General features: G+C 38.0%; 1 protein-coding gene across 1 annotated transcript; it reads right to left on the bottom strand.

The window, feature by feature from the left end:
* Positions 1-2312: 2312 nt before the first annotated feature.
* Positions 2313-14561, bottom strand: LOC145485241 (mechanosensory protein 2-like). Its single transcript, XM_081463949.1, has 8 exons — positions 14462-14561; positions 10791-10888; positions 10556-10628; positions 10242-10324; positions 5915-6118; positions 5629-5684; positions 5361-5439; positions 2313-5231 (listed from the first exon to the last, which is right to left on the bottom strand). The coding sequence occupies exons 1-8, from the start codon at positions 14472-14474 to the stop codon at positions 5034-5036; spliced, it is 804 nt and encodes a 267-aa protein (XP_081320075.1). The 5' UTR covers positions 14475-14561; the 3' UTR covers positions 2313-5033.
* Positions 14562-15727: the final 1166 nt, after the last annotated feature.

Below are 15727 nucleotides of genomic sequence, written 5' to 3'. Positions count from 1 at the left end.
GAAACAGCGCTACTTGCTACATCTAATTTTATGATCATAAACAGCTCATTTTCCGTAACACCTTCCCCCCAAAATGCATGAAATCACATCTTATTCTTTGGCCACCTAAAATTTGAAACTTTTCTGGGGGAACGTACCCCCGGACCCCGTAAGCTGGCTTGTCCCTTCGGGCGAATCCTGGACCTCACTTTAATTTATGTCGCCTGTTATGCTTTATTGGACGCCTGTGAAAACTTCTGTTAGAGCCCTGATCAGATATCGGGAAGACACGGATCAAGAGACTGCACCATGGCGGCTTCATTAATCTGTAAGTCAGCATCATGATTAGAAATATTACTGTCATATGACCGTTAAAAGCACTAAATATACATGTCGAAGGGTGAACATGTGTGCGAAGACATTGAGGGGGATCATGAAATTTATTAATAGCTATGAAGGGAATAATTCAATAAAATAACATTTAAGTGGGGGATCAGCAAAATGTTACTATCTTTAACCGAAAATCCCACGCCATCCCTCAGTCGATAAATAATGACCGGTCGAAAGTGATTATTTGTATAGAAAGGCTTTTTCATGGTTTAAGATAGTAAGCAAAACAATCTTTATTATTTCATTATTTCTTTTTCAAAGGTATAAAAAAACCACGCAAGTTACTAAGAAAAATAACATAGACGTCCCATGCAAAAGAAAACCGCTGCACGGCACGTTGGCTATTGCATGGTGTTCTTTGCCACGAAGTGTTTAATTTGCTTTGATCAAAAAACGCGTTTTACGCCGAGAAACGGAATTGATTTTCATTGCAATTTTAAAATAACAAAATTTCGACTTCTCATTTTAGTGAAGAAAATTCATATTTCCTCGAAAAACGGTTTTCCCCGTGTTTTCCTCTTAGACCCCGTGGTTTCCGCGTAGACCCCGCATTTTCCACCAGACCACGCGTTTTCCACACCCCGGGACCCCGTACCCCGTACCCCAGGATCCCGGTCCCGCGTTTTCCACCTAGCCATCGTGATAATACTCTTCTACCTCTTTTAAACCTGATGAAAATAAATTTCTAGCTTTTTAAAAACAATTGTAATTAATTTCTAAGCTTTCTCTTAACCGTAAGCAAACTGAATTAACCGTTAGCCAAAAAAAAAGCCACCACCCAATTGACACCCTCCGAATAACTAATAGGCCTTTTGCAACGGTGCTTATAAATAACACACATTTAGTCGTTGGTAGTGCATAATGTTATCAGAAATGGAACGAACATTTACAAATATATAGCCTACATGCAAATGTTCAGGTTTATATCCCTTAAGAGGGAATTTTTATGGACGTTAGAAATTAGAAGGATTTTTATGGGAAGAAATGTTCAGGTTTATATCCCTTGAGAGGGAATTTTTATGGACGTTAGAAATTAGAAGGATCTGTATGGGAAGAGAACGTTTTGCCCTCCAGTCACGCTCCAATGGTTGTCCATACAAATCCTTCAGTAATTTTGCAAGTTTTCAAACTACCATAAAATCTTTGCCCTTCGGTTTAATTAACCCTTTCAAGACATGAGCGCACATACGTGTGCCTGATGAGCACAGAATTTTCCATTTTTCCTAATATTTTACCCCCTCTACCCCCCACCACCCCCACCCCGCCAACGGAGGTTTCTGCAGCCTCGTTCCCAGGGTCTCTCATCATTTTCCCGCCCTCGACCTCCCGGAGCGAGAAAATGGAGAGTACGGCTAGCTGCCCATGCTCAACATTTCTCAAAAATTTGCTTAAATGTTGCCCCAAAAGTCAAAAAGTTGCTCAAAAGTTGTTCCAAAAGTATTCACGTTGCTTTTCGTATTTTCTACAAGAAGTTGTTAATTGCCCTACCAAAGAACCTTTTTTCACTGTTCCTTGAGCATTTAAGGTGGCCGAACACAGTTTTCGCGCGCGCTTTTGCTGATGCAATTCAGCGCGTGCACAAGGATTGCAAAAAACAAACATGCCGTCAATAGAGCGATCATTTTATTTACTCAACACCCGCACTATCTGTATTATTTTTCTCTAGAATTGAACGTGGTGTATTGATGGCTTTAGTCTTTTATTACAAAGACATGCTAGAAAAGGTAACGATGCAAAGAACCCAGCAATTCTCAGCTTTTTCTTTGTTACCAAAAGAACCCAGTTAAATGCAACGCATGCGTAGTAAGTCAAAAAAATTGCGATTGAATGAAAAATTGCACTCTCGGAAATACGCCTATTTCTCAAGAACCACTCATTAGAATTTCACGAAATTTGGAACGAAAATACTGATGCCAATGCCAAGGCATTGGTCTTTGCCTGCATGTCCTGGTGTCGGAGCAGCGCAATATCATCCGCATAATCAAGGTCTTCCAAGACATTGGTCAATGTCCATCCAATCCCTCTTCTTTCACCATAACAACACGCATGACATTGGTCTGAAAATTGGTGTTATGGCCTTTTAAAACATGCTGTCAAAAAAGTTGAGCAACTATCTGCCACGTGACTAACTGTGTGACCAACCGAAAAAAAGCAGCTAGAATCACGGCAGAACACCACTAGAGAGAAACTGGTCCGTGTCAGTGACCACACCGACACATTCAGAAGAAACTAGTGAAAACTCAGAAAGACGATGTAAGCTGTACCGAAGAAGGGCATAACAAAGAGAGTGTATTTATATCTTTTGTGTGCGGAGAAAAACGCGCCTTATCATGGTCGGAGGATAGAGATGTGATACACAATGAAATCAAAGAACAAGGTTAAAACATAATATTGTTAGAAACCTTCGAGATCAGGAAGTTTTGCTCTGTATCCTGTATTACCAGTAATGTCGATTTTACCTACCAATAAAGTTTGCATGAAATAGTGTTTATTTCACTGGAAGACAGACACAGATCAATACTCTAGTGTGTTTATTATTCAATTTTGACTTTTAGAAGCTCTTTCAAGGCGTTTTTTAGTTATACTTTGATATACTTAGTTATTTGTAACCTTAAAGTTGACTATGGTCATTTTACCGCAGTAACAAGTTAGTGAAGCGGACGTCTGGAGTGTTAGTCCCTCGTCAGACATGGCGGCCACAAACATCACTTCTCAAAATTCCGACTTTTCCCTGATAAAATTAAAATTTCCCTGACCAAATAAATACAAAATGGCAGGTATAGTAGTGGCTTCAAGCCTTCCCTTACAGCCGCGTTTTCCACTCGGTCAATCGTTGAGATCACAGATGGTGACCCTAAATGTTTCTTCCAGCCTTCAATAGTATTAAATCAGCAGTGTTTAATTTATTTCAGTTTTCCCTGTCTTTTCATCAAAATGCCAAATTTCCGTGACTCAAATAAAATTCCTCGACTATCCCCTGACCGTGAAGAATTTGTTTCCCTGACCATTTCCTGACATGTGGCAACCCTGTCGGAGTAAGGACTAACTCTCGAAGTGTGAATACAGCATTAAATTCCAATTTGACAAATAATTGTTTCAGTTGCCAGCCGTCACAGCCAAAAAAGGTTTCCTTAGCAACTAAAACCTTTGTTTCTTTTTCAGTATAATAATATCAACTAGTTAATGAAAAGGTCTCATGAAACAGGCATGACACTGTGTCACACGTCAGCCCTGGGAGGAGGTACACTTTCAAGTTCTGGCCAACTGGCCAAGAAATTTGACATAAGCACCTGCATCAAGAGGCTTCACCTGCCTGTCAGTCAGTATACCCTGATGCATAAGATGATCTGACTAGCGTAATTTTATTGCAACTGGCAACAACTATTAAAGTATTTTAAATCACTAAAACCAACTACGACATTGAAGCAATTTTCACTATTTTATAATAATTACACTTCAGCATTACTCCTAGCTGCCAAAAAACAATTGTACATAAAATAACCAGAAGCATGATCCACATGAAACATCTACAACTAGAGAAAATAACCTGTCGCCAACCTGGCATTCATTTATTTGATATATTGTAGCACTACTATATTGCATGCGTAATACTTGTTTGGCCTTATGTAAAAGGCAAAATGTTTTAGCACCAAACTCAACTTAGCTGCTTTTCAACAAAGCTTACCCTTTCAGCTAGAAAATGTGCAGATAACCATATAATAGTTTAAAATGAAGATCTCAAGCAAAAAATAACCGGTTCAGAGTACAAAGACAGTCCATTGGAATTCCATTGGTGAATGATAATTATAATGTCCCTACTACCAAAATAATCCTTGTACCACAAAAAAGTTAGTGCTTTTCCCACCTGGAAATTTTGCGAATTTTGGAAGCCAATTTCTCTGTGCATATTATGCCCAAAGAGCCAAACATTAACCAATCACTACGTTTCACAAGCTTTTAAATGTTCGGAGTCAATTTCTATCTAGCATGAAGCCTTCTCTGTGAAAAGTTGTATGTTAATAAGGATAAAAATCAATGGAACATAGCAAATGGTTTGGACCCAGGAGTATCAGTAGTTCGTATAGTGTGATCGTTGGGGTGAGAGTAGTTCTGAAAAGAACTGTTGTTATTGACTGACGTTTCGACAACCTGAGCGGAAGTCATCTTCCGAGTGACGTGAATAGCGTTTGTCAGTCGTAATGTTATAAGTTTGGTCTGTTGAAAGTGATTGGTCAGTTTAGCCATCAGTGTTGGTATTGGCTGAAAGACTCGCGTAAAGTTTGTCATCAGTCTGTGGTTGGTTTCGATCCATCTATCGTTAGTAAAATTGGTCGCTTTTTGGTCCGTCTATTGTTGGTCAAATCAAGTCGGTCTGTTAGAAATCCGTTGGTCGGTTTTGTTTCCGTCGTGGATAAGTTGTTCGTAAGGCGCCGGTAGTTGTTGACATCTGTTAAGAGGCAACAACAGTTCTTTTCAGAACTACCCTCACCTGGAGGATCACACTATACAAACTAAAAATTAATGCAAACAAGGACGTCAGCGAAGATTGCTCTCCAGGAAAAACTACTGCATACCATTAGAATGAAAAGCTCTGACTACTTTAATGTCTAAAGTGAAATATCTTGCATCGATGAGTGAAATTCAAGTTTCCTCAGTCTTTCTAGTTACCCTTTCCTATCAGGCAAAAATCTGCTGAGGAAATCCACAGGAAGAGGGAAAAGGACTGTGGAATTCTTTTCAGCTGAGATGGTTGTCAGCGTCTGAAGGTATCGCAGCTGGAGAGCAGAAGGAGACTCAGAAATGATGTCAGCAGCTTCCTTCAGAGCACGAGAGGCATTCATCTCACCCTCAGCAGCAATGACCTAAAATGGTGAAGTTTCGACATTGAGCAGAGAAAAACAGAATTTCAAGGCACAAATACTATGGCTATACTGCGGGGATTGCTTACCAACCACTCAAAGACTCTGAATAGAAAAACCTTTTAGATATACCTTAGCACGAGCTTCACGGGAGGCTTCAGCTTCAGCTGCCATGGCTCTCTGAAGCTGTTGAGGAAGACGCACATCCTTCCTGCAAATCAAAGAAGAAGTTCATAAATCCAATGGGGAACTAAGACTCAAATTGCCACAAGATAACAAGGTCATTACCGGTAAGTTATGGCAATCTTTGTAACTTTAAATGACCCTTGATTTTGTTTGTGTAGCTAAGTTGACATGTATTATGGTTAAAACAGGAAAAATTGGGTAAATATTTACTTACACTTCAACACGCTCCACTTTGACACCCCAAGGATCAGTGGCCTCATCCAACGAGGTCTGTTAAAAGGTAGACACACATTTTAAATTAATGTTAATGTAAGATGTTATAACTTGATGATAACTACCAACAAGGAGAAAAACTCTTGGTTTTCAATGAATTATTTCTAACAGATGTGCAGAGACTTGTCAAACACAGCTTGTAGTTTCCTACGAAAGAATTGACCATAGCAATGATAACTGGGCTACAAAAATAACCATTCAAAAATAAAGTACGATAAAGTTCTTACCTGCATGACATGGCTGATTACCTCACGGTCAGCCAAAATCTCGCTCAGGTTTTTGGTCCCCAGCACATTTCGCAGGGTGGTCTGTGCCAGCAGACGGGTGGAACGATTGGCATTCTCCACATTAGTTATGGAAGTAGTGGCATCATGGATTCTGAAATACACCACAGCATCTACTGCCACGGTCACACTGTCTTTTGTTAAAATCTGAAATGAGAGTAGTATATTAAAGTTTTTACATTCTGGATGTAATTACTGGTCACCAATCAATCCGGAAAACCAAGCAAGTTCCCCTGCCAAAAAAAGCTCCTGCAAACAATTATAAATTAAGCTACTGTAATTCCTTGAATAAGCACCCCCCTTAAATAAGTGCCCCTTGTATTGGCCAAACTCCTAAATAAGCGCCTCCCTTCCTCCTTTAGAGAAAACAGTTAAACAAAGGCTTACCACAGTGTTGACAATGTTGAGCAACAGGTGATTACCATTATAGTAACATGAGCAGATTTGAGAATTAGTACAATGTTTCAGTTTGTGAACTACTATATGGAAAACTTTGCACTTAAGTTACTTACATTAGATTGATGTTTAAGACTAAACTGAAAATTCAAATAAGTGCTTCCCTCAGAACAACTCTCCCCTCCAACAAGTCTCCTTACAAGCCTTATCCTATATTTGAAATAAGGACTCAGGCACTAATTTGAGGCTTTGTGGTATTTCAGGGCTCGAAATTGCGATCAATACAGTCGCATTTGCGACTTAACTTTACTTATTCGCGACTAGAAAAACGAGAGTAGTCGCAAATTTGCGACTAGGTTTTGCCTTGACTGACACAAATTAAAAGGGTTAGCAGTAATCTCAAAGGAACAAGAACATAACTTGCGGATGAAAGACAATTTATAGATTTTATGCTGCAATTTTGAGACCTGTAAACTTCCTATTTATCTACCGGACTTCTACAAAGAGTGTCTCGATGCGTGGTCTTATGTTAGCACAACAAACGTTGTTTCTTATGACGATGTTATTAACCAAACAATATGGAACAATAAGTTTATCCTTATTGAGAACAAGTCGTGTTACATAAAACACCTGGCTTTCCATGGAATTGTTAAAATAGGAGATTTGATATCTGACAATGGTAGGTTTCTCGAAAGTGAAAAATTATTACAAGCTCGACTATCTCCTGTCCACCTTTTTAAATTAATGGGCATCGTTAATGCTATTTCCGATGAATGGAAGCTTATCATCAAACAAAGTCAGCAACATATTTGTCCCCCCTCAAATGACAAGTTTCAAATTAACATAGAAAACGCTATGGTAAATGTTTTGAAAGTCACTTCGAAAATGCTTTACAATGAATTTAAACGCAAAAAGCAAACGGCGCCTTCTGCTCAAAAGAAAATAAAACTAAAGTATCCAAATCTTTCTCTGGAATGGAAAGAGATTTACTCTCTTCCGTTTACGGTCACACATGATACAAAAACTAGGGAATTTCAGTACAAGCTGTTAAATAACATTGTTTTTACAAATGAAAAATTATTCAGACTCAAAATGATTGACTCTCCACTTTGCGCCTTTTGTCAAACAGAAGTCGAGTCCCCTGAGCACTTATTCTTTCATTGCAATGTAACAAAATCTTTCTGGCAGTTGCTTTGTTCCTGGATTTCTGAAAAAAGGTAATCTCGACATCCTTAACACTAGAAAATGTTATCTTCGGTGTATTCAATGTCGCAGAGGACTTTCATATCCTAAACCATATTATTTTATTAGCTAAATATTATATTTATAACTGTAAATTAAATATCATACATCCTTCTCTAAAGGTCTTCATGGCCAACGTTAAAGCAACTTGCCAGATTGAACAGAAAATTGCAGCTAACAGCAATAAATTGGTAAAACATTATAAGAAATGGAACAAATTTCTACCTTGTTTCAGTTAATTTAGTTTATGTTTTTGTGATGATGGATGTAGAGATCTATTTATATTTACATTGTAATAGGCTTCTTTACCTCCCCTTTTCTTCTTTTTTTTTTGTGTGTCTATCCCTTTTTAATGTAAAATTGTAAAACTAGCATTACAGTATCTCTTTGCTTGTCCATTGCACAACTTACAAATAAAAACAAAATACAAAAAAAAAAAAAAAAAAAAAATTAAAGACAATTTATACAAATAGATATAATAAAACAAACCCACGATTCTTTGATTGCCAACTGGATCGTCATGTTTGATTATTCTAAGGCACACTAAAGTAAACGACTCTCTCAAAACCTTCAAAATGGCTATCCCTGTGCAAAATCGCCCTATAATGCATTGGAAGCCCTTGAGCATTGAGTACTTCATGTATGTCTATGGATTGTGTCTCTTCTATTAGATTTTGCGACTAAAAATTTACATTTAGCGACTATTTTTTGCCACTTAGTTGCCAAATGGCGACGTAAGGATTTTGTTAATTTCGTGCCCTGTATTTAGAACTGTAGCCCATTACAATTTCATAAAATGAAGGAAGCTAAATATGTATAGAAAATTGTATGAACGCGAGTGCATTTCCTGATATATGGGCACGAGTGACCATATATCATGAAATGCACGAGTGATCATACAATTTTTTATTTATAATATTCTAAACGCGACCGTTACGCTTCTATGGACATGCAACTCTGTAATGGCTTCCAAACTTCTCTCATGTTTTATTTCAACCAATCAATTACAACCTTGTGACAAGTAAACCAAACATGAATTTTTTTGGGAAAACATTATGAACTGATCAAGTTTTTATATTAAGAGCATGAAAAATCAGTTAAGCGATGATAAGTTTATAATTGTTCCGTAATAGTTAGCTCGAACAGACAGTTAATGCTGATCTGAACTTTTAGGTGAACCGCACTGTCCTTGAATGATATTAAACGTGACTTGACAGTTGTGGAAATTGTTTACGGTGAAAGCATGATGGCTGCTGCTTGCTTGCTGGATCTGTTTTGTACTGGTTGGAAAAGACCACACCGGAAATCCTAGGGAACTGTTTGATGTTGTTGTCTGGTTGTTGTCTGGAGTTCCGCTGATAATGTGTGATATCTCCTGATGCTCCCTTTCACTTCCTTCATCGTAGTCCTTCAGCAACTTTTCATTTGCGTGGCTGGTCACCTGAAAGATAGACTGCCTCTTGACATTTGCTGCCCTCAGTTTCTTTACCACCGTCTTCCTGGCAATGTGATTACTTAGCCTCTTGCTAGATACTTCCAAAGGTCGATACTGTTAACGCCAAGCCGCTGCTTCTTGTACCAAATTTCTATATTGGGATTGTTGATCACAGTAAGGTAAAATGGACGTTTGTCTCGAAGCTCTAGCAGACTTCGACTTAGGTACTGCTTGAAAAATTGAACTGGACATCTTGCACCACAAGTGACAAACATTTTGGACAAAACTGTGCGACGTTTTGTGTTAAGTCCTCCCTGTCTTGTCTTTGTTGGATGTTCTCCAAATGTAATGTACTCCGTTCCACAGTCGCCTTCACAAAATACAAAGTCTTCGACTTCCATTGAATGGTGTTCCTGACGTCCCCTCAGTCCAAAATGCTGAGTGAAAAGCCACCACATTGTCTGAGAAAGAACTCTTGGACTGGAATTGCTGAGATTTTTTGCCGTCCAAAGTATTTCTTCTTCTTTGGCTGTCAGTGCACTTGCCGCATAAGGCCTCTTCCCTTTTCCTTGCCAGCTAAGATGTTTTACTTTTCCCTCGAACACTAACTTGGACTTATAAAACTCACGGTCTTGTATAATTGAGTACTTTTAGTCATGTTCTTTCAAATGATGGTCAAGGGCTGCCAGCATGGACTTCAAACTCTCAGGATTGTAACAATCCATCTTTGGTACCTACTTCAGCATAAAACATTTGTAACTTTTTATCTCGATCTTCAGGCTCGTACTCCTCCAGTTTAGGGTTGAATTTTCTTTCATTTGCCCATTTTTCCCAGACATTCAACCACATTTGTGTTGATTTAGTAGTGTTTTGGTTTTTCGCATTTAGTTTCAGTTGGTCAACAACTATTTCGTCGGACGAAACAAACTGGCTTTCAGCCTGTTTACTTTTTGTTTTTAAATTTTGCGCTTCCCCTATAGTTTCCATAGCAACTTCCGTATTGCACTTTATAACCTCCATTTGAAGTTGCATTTTGTTGCACCATTTTGAAGTGTTAATGATTTAAAAGTATTTTGATAGGTTTCTCTGATTAAAAGACCTGATGGCCTGCTTCAAAAATGTGTTTGATGGTTCCATGAAGATATGAAACCTTCAGTGAAGATTAGCAGAGAAGACAGGACAGCACTGAGTACCTACCTCTTGTGGTGGCACATCAAAGGAGACTGTCCGCAGATCAACTTTCTGATAGGAGTCAATACAAGGTAAAATGAAGAACAATCCTAAAAGAAAATAAAGACGAAGCCTTTTTAAAAATATTTCAACATTGTTTAAACCTTTGTCCTTTTACAATGCGACGGCAGAATGTAACTAAATTGTTCCCAAGGGGAGACATTAGGGACACAGGAGAAATGTTGATAACATGCCTTGCAGAAACTATGAAAAGTAACTTACACTAATCATTAGATTTTCTAAACTCGCAACCTAGGATAAATTGTTATTATTATCTGTACCTGGTCCTTTTGCACCTCCAGGCAGCAATCGGCCAAGACGGAAAATGACTGCTCTCTCATATTCTTGAACTATCTGTTTTTTTTGTTAAAAAAAAAAAAAAAAAGCGTAACATAGGAGATAAGAACTAAATAGAATTTAGTAGAAGAAACAAAATTCTGAGCATTTTATCAATGAGAGTCATGCATGGTGACCTACTGTAGGTGGATCAGAAGGTTTGTCATTTTGGCATCATACCTTCATAGTAAAGAATAGTGATAATGGCAGAGTACAGATGAACAGGACGACAGATAATACCGTCAGCACATAGTCGCAGCAGCCACGGCTGCCTGAATCTGAAAAAAAGACACAAATCAAGATAAATACAACTTAACCATTTTTTTAGGATCCCACTGTGACATTTACATCACAGTCAAAACAGCAAGAAACCAAGGTGACCATAATTTAAATGGCAGCATTTAGAGTAATGGGTGGGCCCATATGAATCCCTCATGGTCTCAAGATTGACAATCAAATATAACAGGGCTTGAAATTGTGACCGGTACAGTCACATTTGCGACTTAACTTTACTTATTTGCGATTAGAAAAGCGAGAGTAGTTGTAAATTTGTGACTAGGTTTTGCCTTGACTGACACAAATTAAAAGGGCTAGCAGTAATCTCAAAGGAAAAAGAACATTACTTGTGGATGAAAGACACAATTTACTTGAATAGATATAATCAAACAAAGCCACGATTCTTTGATCACCACCTGGATCGCCATGTTTGATTATTCTAAGGCACACTAAGGTAAATGACTCTCCCTCTATTGAAAACTTCAAAATGGCTACCCCTGTTCGAAATCGTCCCATAATGCATTACAAACTGTTGAGCATTAAATATGTCATGTGTATGTCTATGAATTGTGTTTCTTCTATTTGATTTTGCGACTAAAAATTTACATTTAGTGGCTATTTTTTAACACTTAGTCGCCAAATGCCAACTTAAGGATTTTGTTAATTTCAAGCCCTGCACAAGTCAACTAATTAAAAATTAAGTACGGTAAGAATCTGCAAATCACTTTCACTGTATTTGTTTGCTTATAAGGTGCACTTAGTTATAAGGTGCACTTGGTTATGAGATGCATTGTTAACTTTTAGACATAAGCTTATCAAGTTTACAAACTGAAAACTTCTCCTAAATATTCAGTTATAAGACGCAACCTGAATTACAGGGAAATTTTTTACCATATTCACTTCGACAACAACAATATACTTCCAAATTGGCTAGTTACAGTCCTTTCACACCAGATGATGAAAAACTAGCTTCCAGGCTATTCGCAAAAAGATGGATGGAATGCCTGGAGGTTAAACATTCATCACGGAACAAAATCGTGTGTTTTCATCGTTGATTTAGGCCAAAATCTACTTTAAAATAATCTATCTTATCAGACTTTTTGCTTGTCATGTGGGGTTGGTAGGCAGCTGCTTTATTGCTAGTTAACATGGAACACTTTTTGTTTTATGCAGAAAAATCTCTGGTTACGATGATGTGAATGTTAGTGAATGACATGTTAGTGGATGTTTGACAAGTTTAATCATCAGGGAAATTTGGCAAAATTGTATTTTGTGGCGCAAACATACTCAATTATAAGACACACCCCACGTTTGGAACAGATTTCGATTGCACAGGCATATTTTCTTTGAATAAATGCTGTCTCATAAATAAAAACTATAGTAACTTTTTGCCAAATTAATAGACTATGATCAGCTGCCAGTTGCCCTTGAAACAGAAAATTATTCTTTATCGTGAGGCTCCAAGAAGAACTCATTACTTGTTACCAGTCTACACAAAGCCACTTTATGGACCAAAAAGCACTGGTGACTAGCCTAGTTTGTTAATTTTGGCCTTTCATTTCATTATTGATGCTAGAAAAGATGTAATGATTTCAGCAATGCTTTGAGCCTAATGACAACGACTTGGCGCTAAATGCAATCCCTTACACATTTTCTAAGATCTTCCAGCCTGAAATGCAACGAACAAACTAAACAGTTCCTTCCGTGATTGTGAACATCCTCAGAGGTGAATGGGCAAACTGAAAAAAAAAAACACTTTCTCTGCTGTGGAAGATTTCACTCCCTTCTGGTGGCATTCAGGAACACAAAATGGACCAAATCAACGATAAAGCAAGACTTTTCTGGAGAAGCATTGTCAAAACAAAACATCAAAGCCCGACTAGCCTCGCTTTCATGCAACTTGTCCCAGGCACCAACTGTGTGGTCCTCCATATTTGCATTCAGTGTATTTCATTCACATTTTGCATGGTCCTTCACGGGAAATTTACTGCATTTTAAGATTTCGGAAGGGCGCGGCCATACAGGCATTTGACAATTTCTTTTTTATTTAACAGTTAACAAGTTACCTTTTATTGATTACTTCTGAAGCATGTTTAAGAAACTGCTGCAAGTTTTCTTCATGCGCACCTTTTTCAGATGCTGCAATTGATCGATAATAGACAGCAGTGATGTGTAGCTTGGACAACCTTGTGTGTTTACTATAACTTTAGCATTCTTCCTTGCCAAAGGGGGTGTACATAATTCTCATGGAAATTTCTGAGGGCGAGAGAGTTATTTTCATGTTCAAAACATGGAAACTCCAGGGAGATGGGAGGTGGGGGGGTCTTATGTGAAATAACCTCCATGGTGGGGATATGGATATTTTCTGGACCTACACACTCTTGACTTCAAGTATCTACAAGAAATTTATTCCAACAACAATGGTTTAATGCACACTTATTTTTATGGATAAAAGTTGGATGTTTCGTCTAATTTAGGTGGAGTGTTATCAAAAGTTCTTCAAACCATCTCTACAGCTGCTGACAACCTAATGTTCTGACTAGCATTTACGAAGCATAAGAGAATTGATCAAAATGGAAGCATATCATATTTCTTTATTAGCTTGTACGTATGCTTACATGTGTTTCATGTTTACCAGCCTTTTACTGTAGAGGGAAACTGACGTCTTTACCAAAGGAAGATATAAACCGACATGTTCCCATATTAATTATTTACAGTAGTTGTTCGAATGTTGGGAATTAACTGACTTTTATCTAAAAATATAAAGAAAAAATTCTTGCCACTAGTCCTTTCACATTTCTTTTTTCACAAGAAAAAAAACAACAACATCTAATTGTGACAACAGGTAAGCTTAAATTCTCTCGGTACAGCCGTCACATGCCATCCATGAGGGTTCGAAAACAGCGGATCATACGTTATGCACGAGTCCATTCTAGACCTTGCAATTCGAGATTTGCCGAACTGAAGAAAGCTTACATGTAAAATCTCATCTGTCACAAAGAAGCTCATACAGTTGATGGTTTGTCTTGATACGAAACGGAATTTTTGTGCGTAAATCTTCGCAACCTTCTCAATGCCGCATTGTCATATCTGTTGTTATGTTGTGCACTTCTGCCCAGAGTTTGACTTTGATCTGAAGCCATATTTCGGTGATGTTATTGTTAAATTTAGCACTTGGATTAAGCTTCGCGCATGACAAACATCGCGGAGCTCAAGTCTGTTTTGAATGTTAGAATGATCACGAAGTGCTGAACTGAACGATTTGACGAATTTACACTGCAGCACGGCACCTAACCTATATCTTTCCATACAGATTTTACGTTGCTTTTATTCCAGAGTAACATATAACAAAACAAAACAGCTTTTAGAAGACAGTTAATGTAACTAATGCGCACAATATCAGCAAAAAATGATTACACTAGCAGGTTTGTCATTATCGATTCCTCCTCCTAGCTTCTCTACTTCCCGTAGCTATCAACGAAGATCGACTCCCAGCTATGAACTCCGGCTGAATTACACAACCAAGATGCAAGTCCTTGAAGTTAATATGGTGAAAAAGAGTTAAATTGACTGACCTTCTTCTTCCATAAGCGCCGTTTTCGGTTCTTTAGGGTTGTACCGCTTGAACTCCGCCACTGCGAAACATGAAGAAGCGAAGTGCCCAAGATGGGTTAAACCGTTTACCTAATAAGGAGTTACGGATGGGGTCTCCCCGGCCAGGGGCTGGTCAGTTGACTTTGTCGCGCACCTGCTTGCAAGTTCTCCTAGCAACTATAGCAAACATAAACTATTTGAAAATGCAACTCAATTAAAACAGTGTATTGGAAAAGAAAGAACTCTTTGGGGGGATAACTATTGTTGAACAACATTTCCTGTTGATAATTCTTTTTTTTTTTGTATAAAACGAAAACACAGAGAGAGTGTTGTCATTTATTTTTTAATTACACTTTGAAATTATGTCATATATACAGGTCTTAGCGTTTTCGGTCGATCATCATGCTCCTCCTTGCAAAATGAATTGATTGAAATTCGTTAATTTTTCATTTTCTCTGAGTTTTTTTACCAATAGAAAGTAAAGGCAATAAATTTGCATTTTCAAAGTTAGTAGCTGATTATTGTTTGCTTTTATTTTTCAGTATTTTTGTGTAATGATATTTTACCTTATCGTACATTTCTGGCATGGTTTGGCACCATATCAGGCGAGTTTGTTAGAGCCATGGTTCGTATTTTGCCAGAATACTGATCTATGATTGTCCGGAGTTTCCCCGATAACCCGACCGGACATGGACAGAATCTCCCGGAGGGGACACCAAATCTCCCTGCAGTTGAGATACGAAGGAAAGGACTCAAAAGTTTCATTTTTGGGGGCAGTTTCGGGGGAAATGCTTTGAAATATTTGACATGTCTTTGTGTTGAATCGGCAGTGCTCTTCTTTTCACGTTTTCTTAGCTAGGGCCGAAGGTAAGCTGATTGGCGATCTCCTGGATTTGGTACTTATACTCTAATCACCCTGAAACGATTATAAAATATTTTGTAACTAATCTTAATAAACACAAACACAGCATCAGGGGCGGGCATCTCGTTTATTGATGCAGGATACAGCGAGCGTTACATCATCATAAAGAAAATACAGCAGTCAATAAACAGAAAAATTAAAAAGCAAAGTTGAAAGAGATGCCTTCGAGTGGCTCTTGCATAACTTACAAATTCTTAAATAGCCTACTAGCCCCTTAGGGATTCACGCCTAAAATACTTCTACAGTTAACACGAACCATACATAGTAAACATACTCCAGTGTAATAGCGAAACGTTACAAAATATATTTATACTCTAATCACCCT

This window comes from Orbicella franksi, chromosome 1 (genome assembly GCF_964199315.1).
Source record: "Orbicella franksi chromosome 1, jaOrbFran1.1, whole genome shotgun sequence".
Taxonomy (NCBI): Eukaryota; Metazoa; Cnidaria; class Anthozoa; order Scleractinia; family Merulinidae; genus Orbicella; species Orbicella franksi.
The sequence above is the reverse complement of the archived record's forward strand: the minus strand, read 5'-3'. Positions and strand labels throughout refer to the sequence as shown.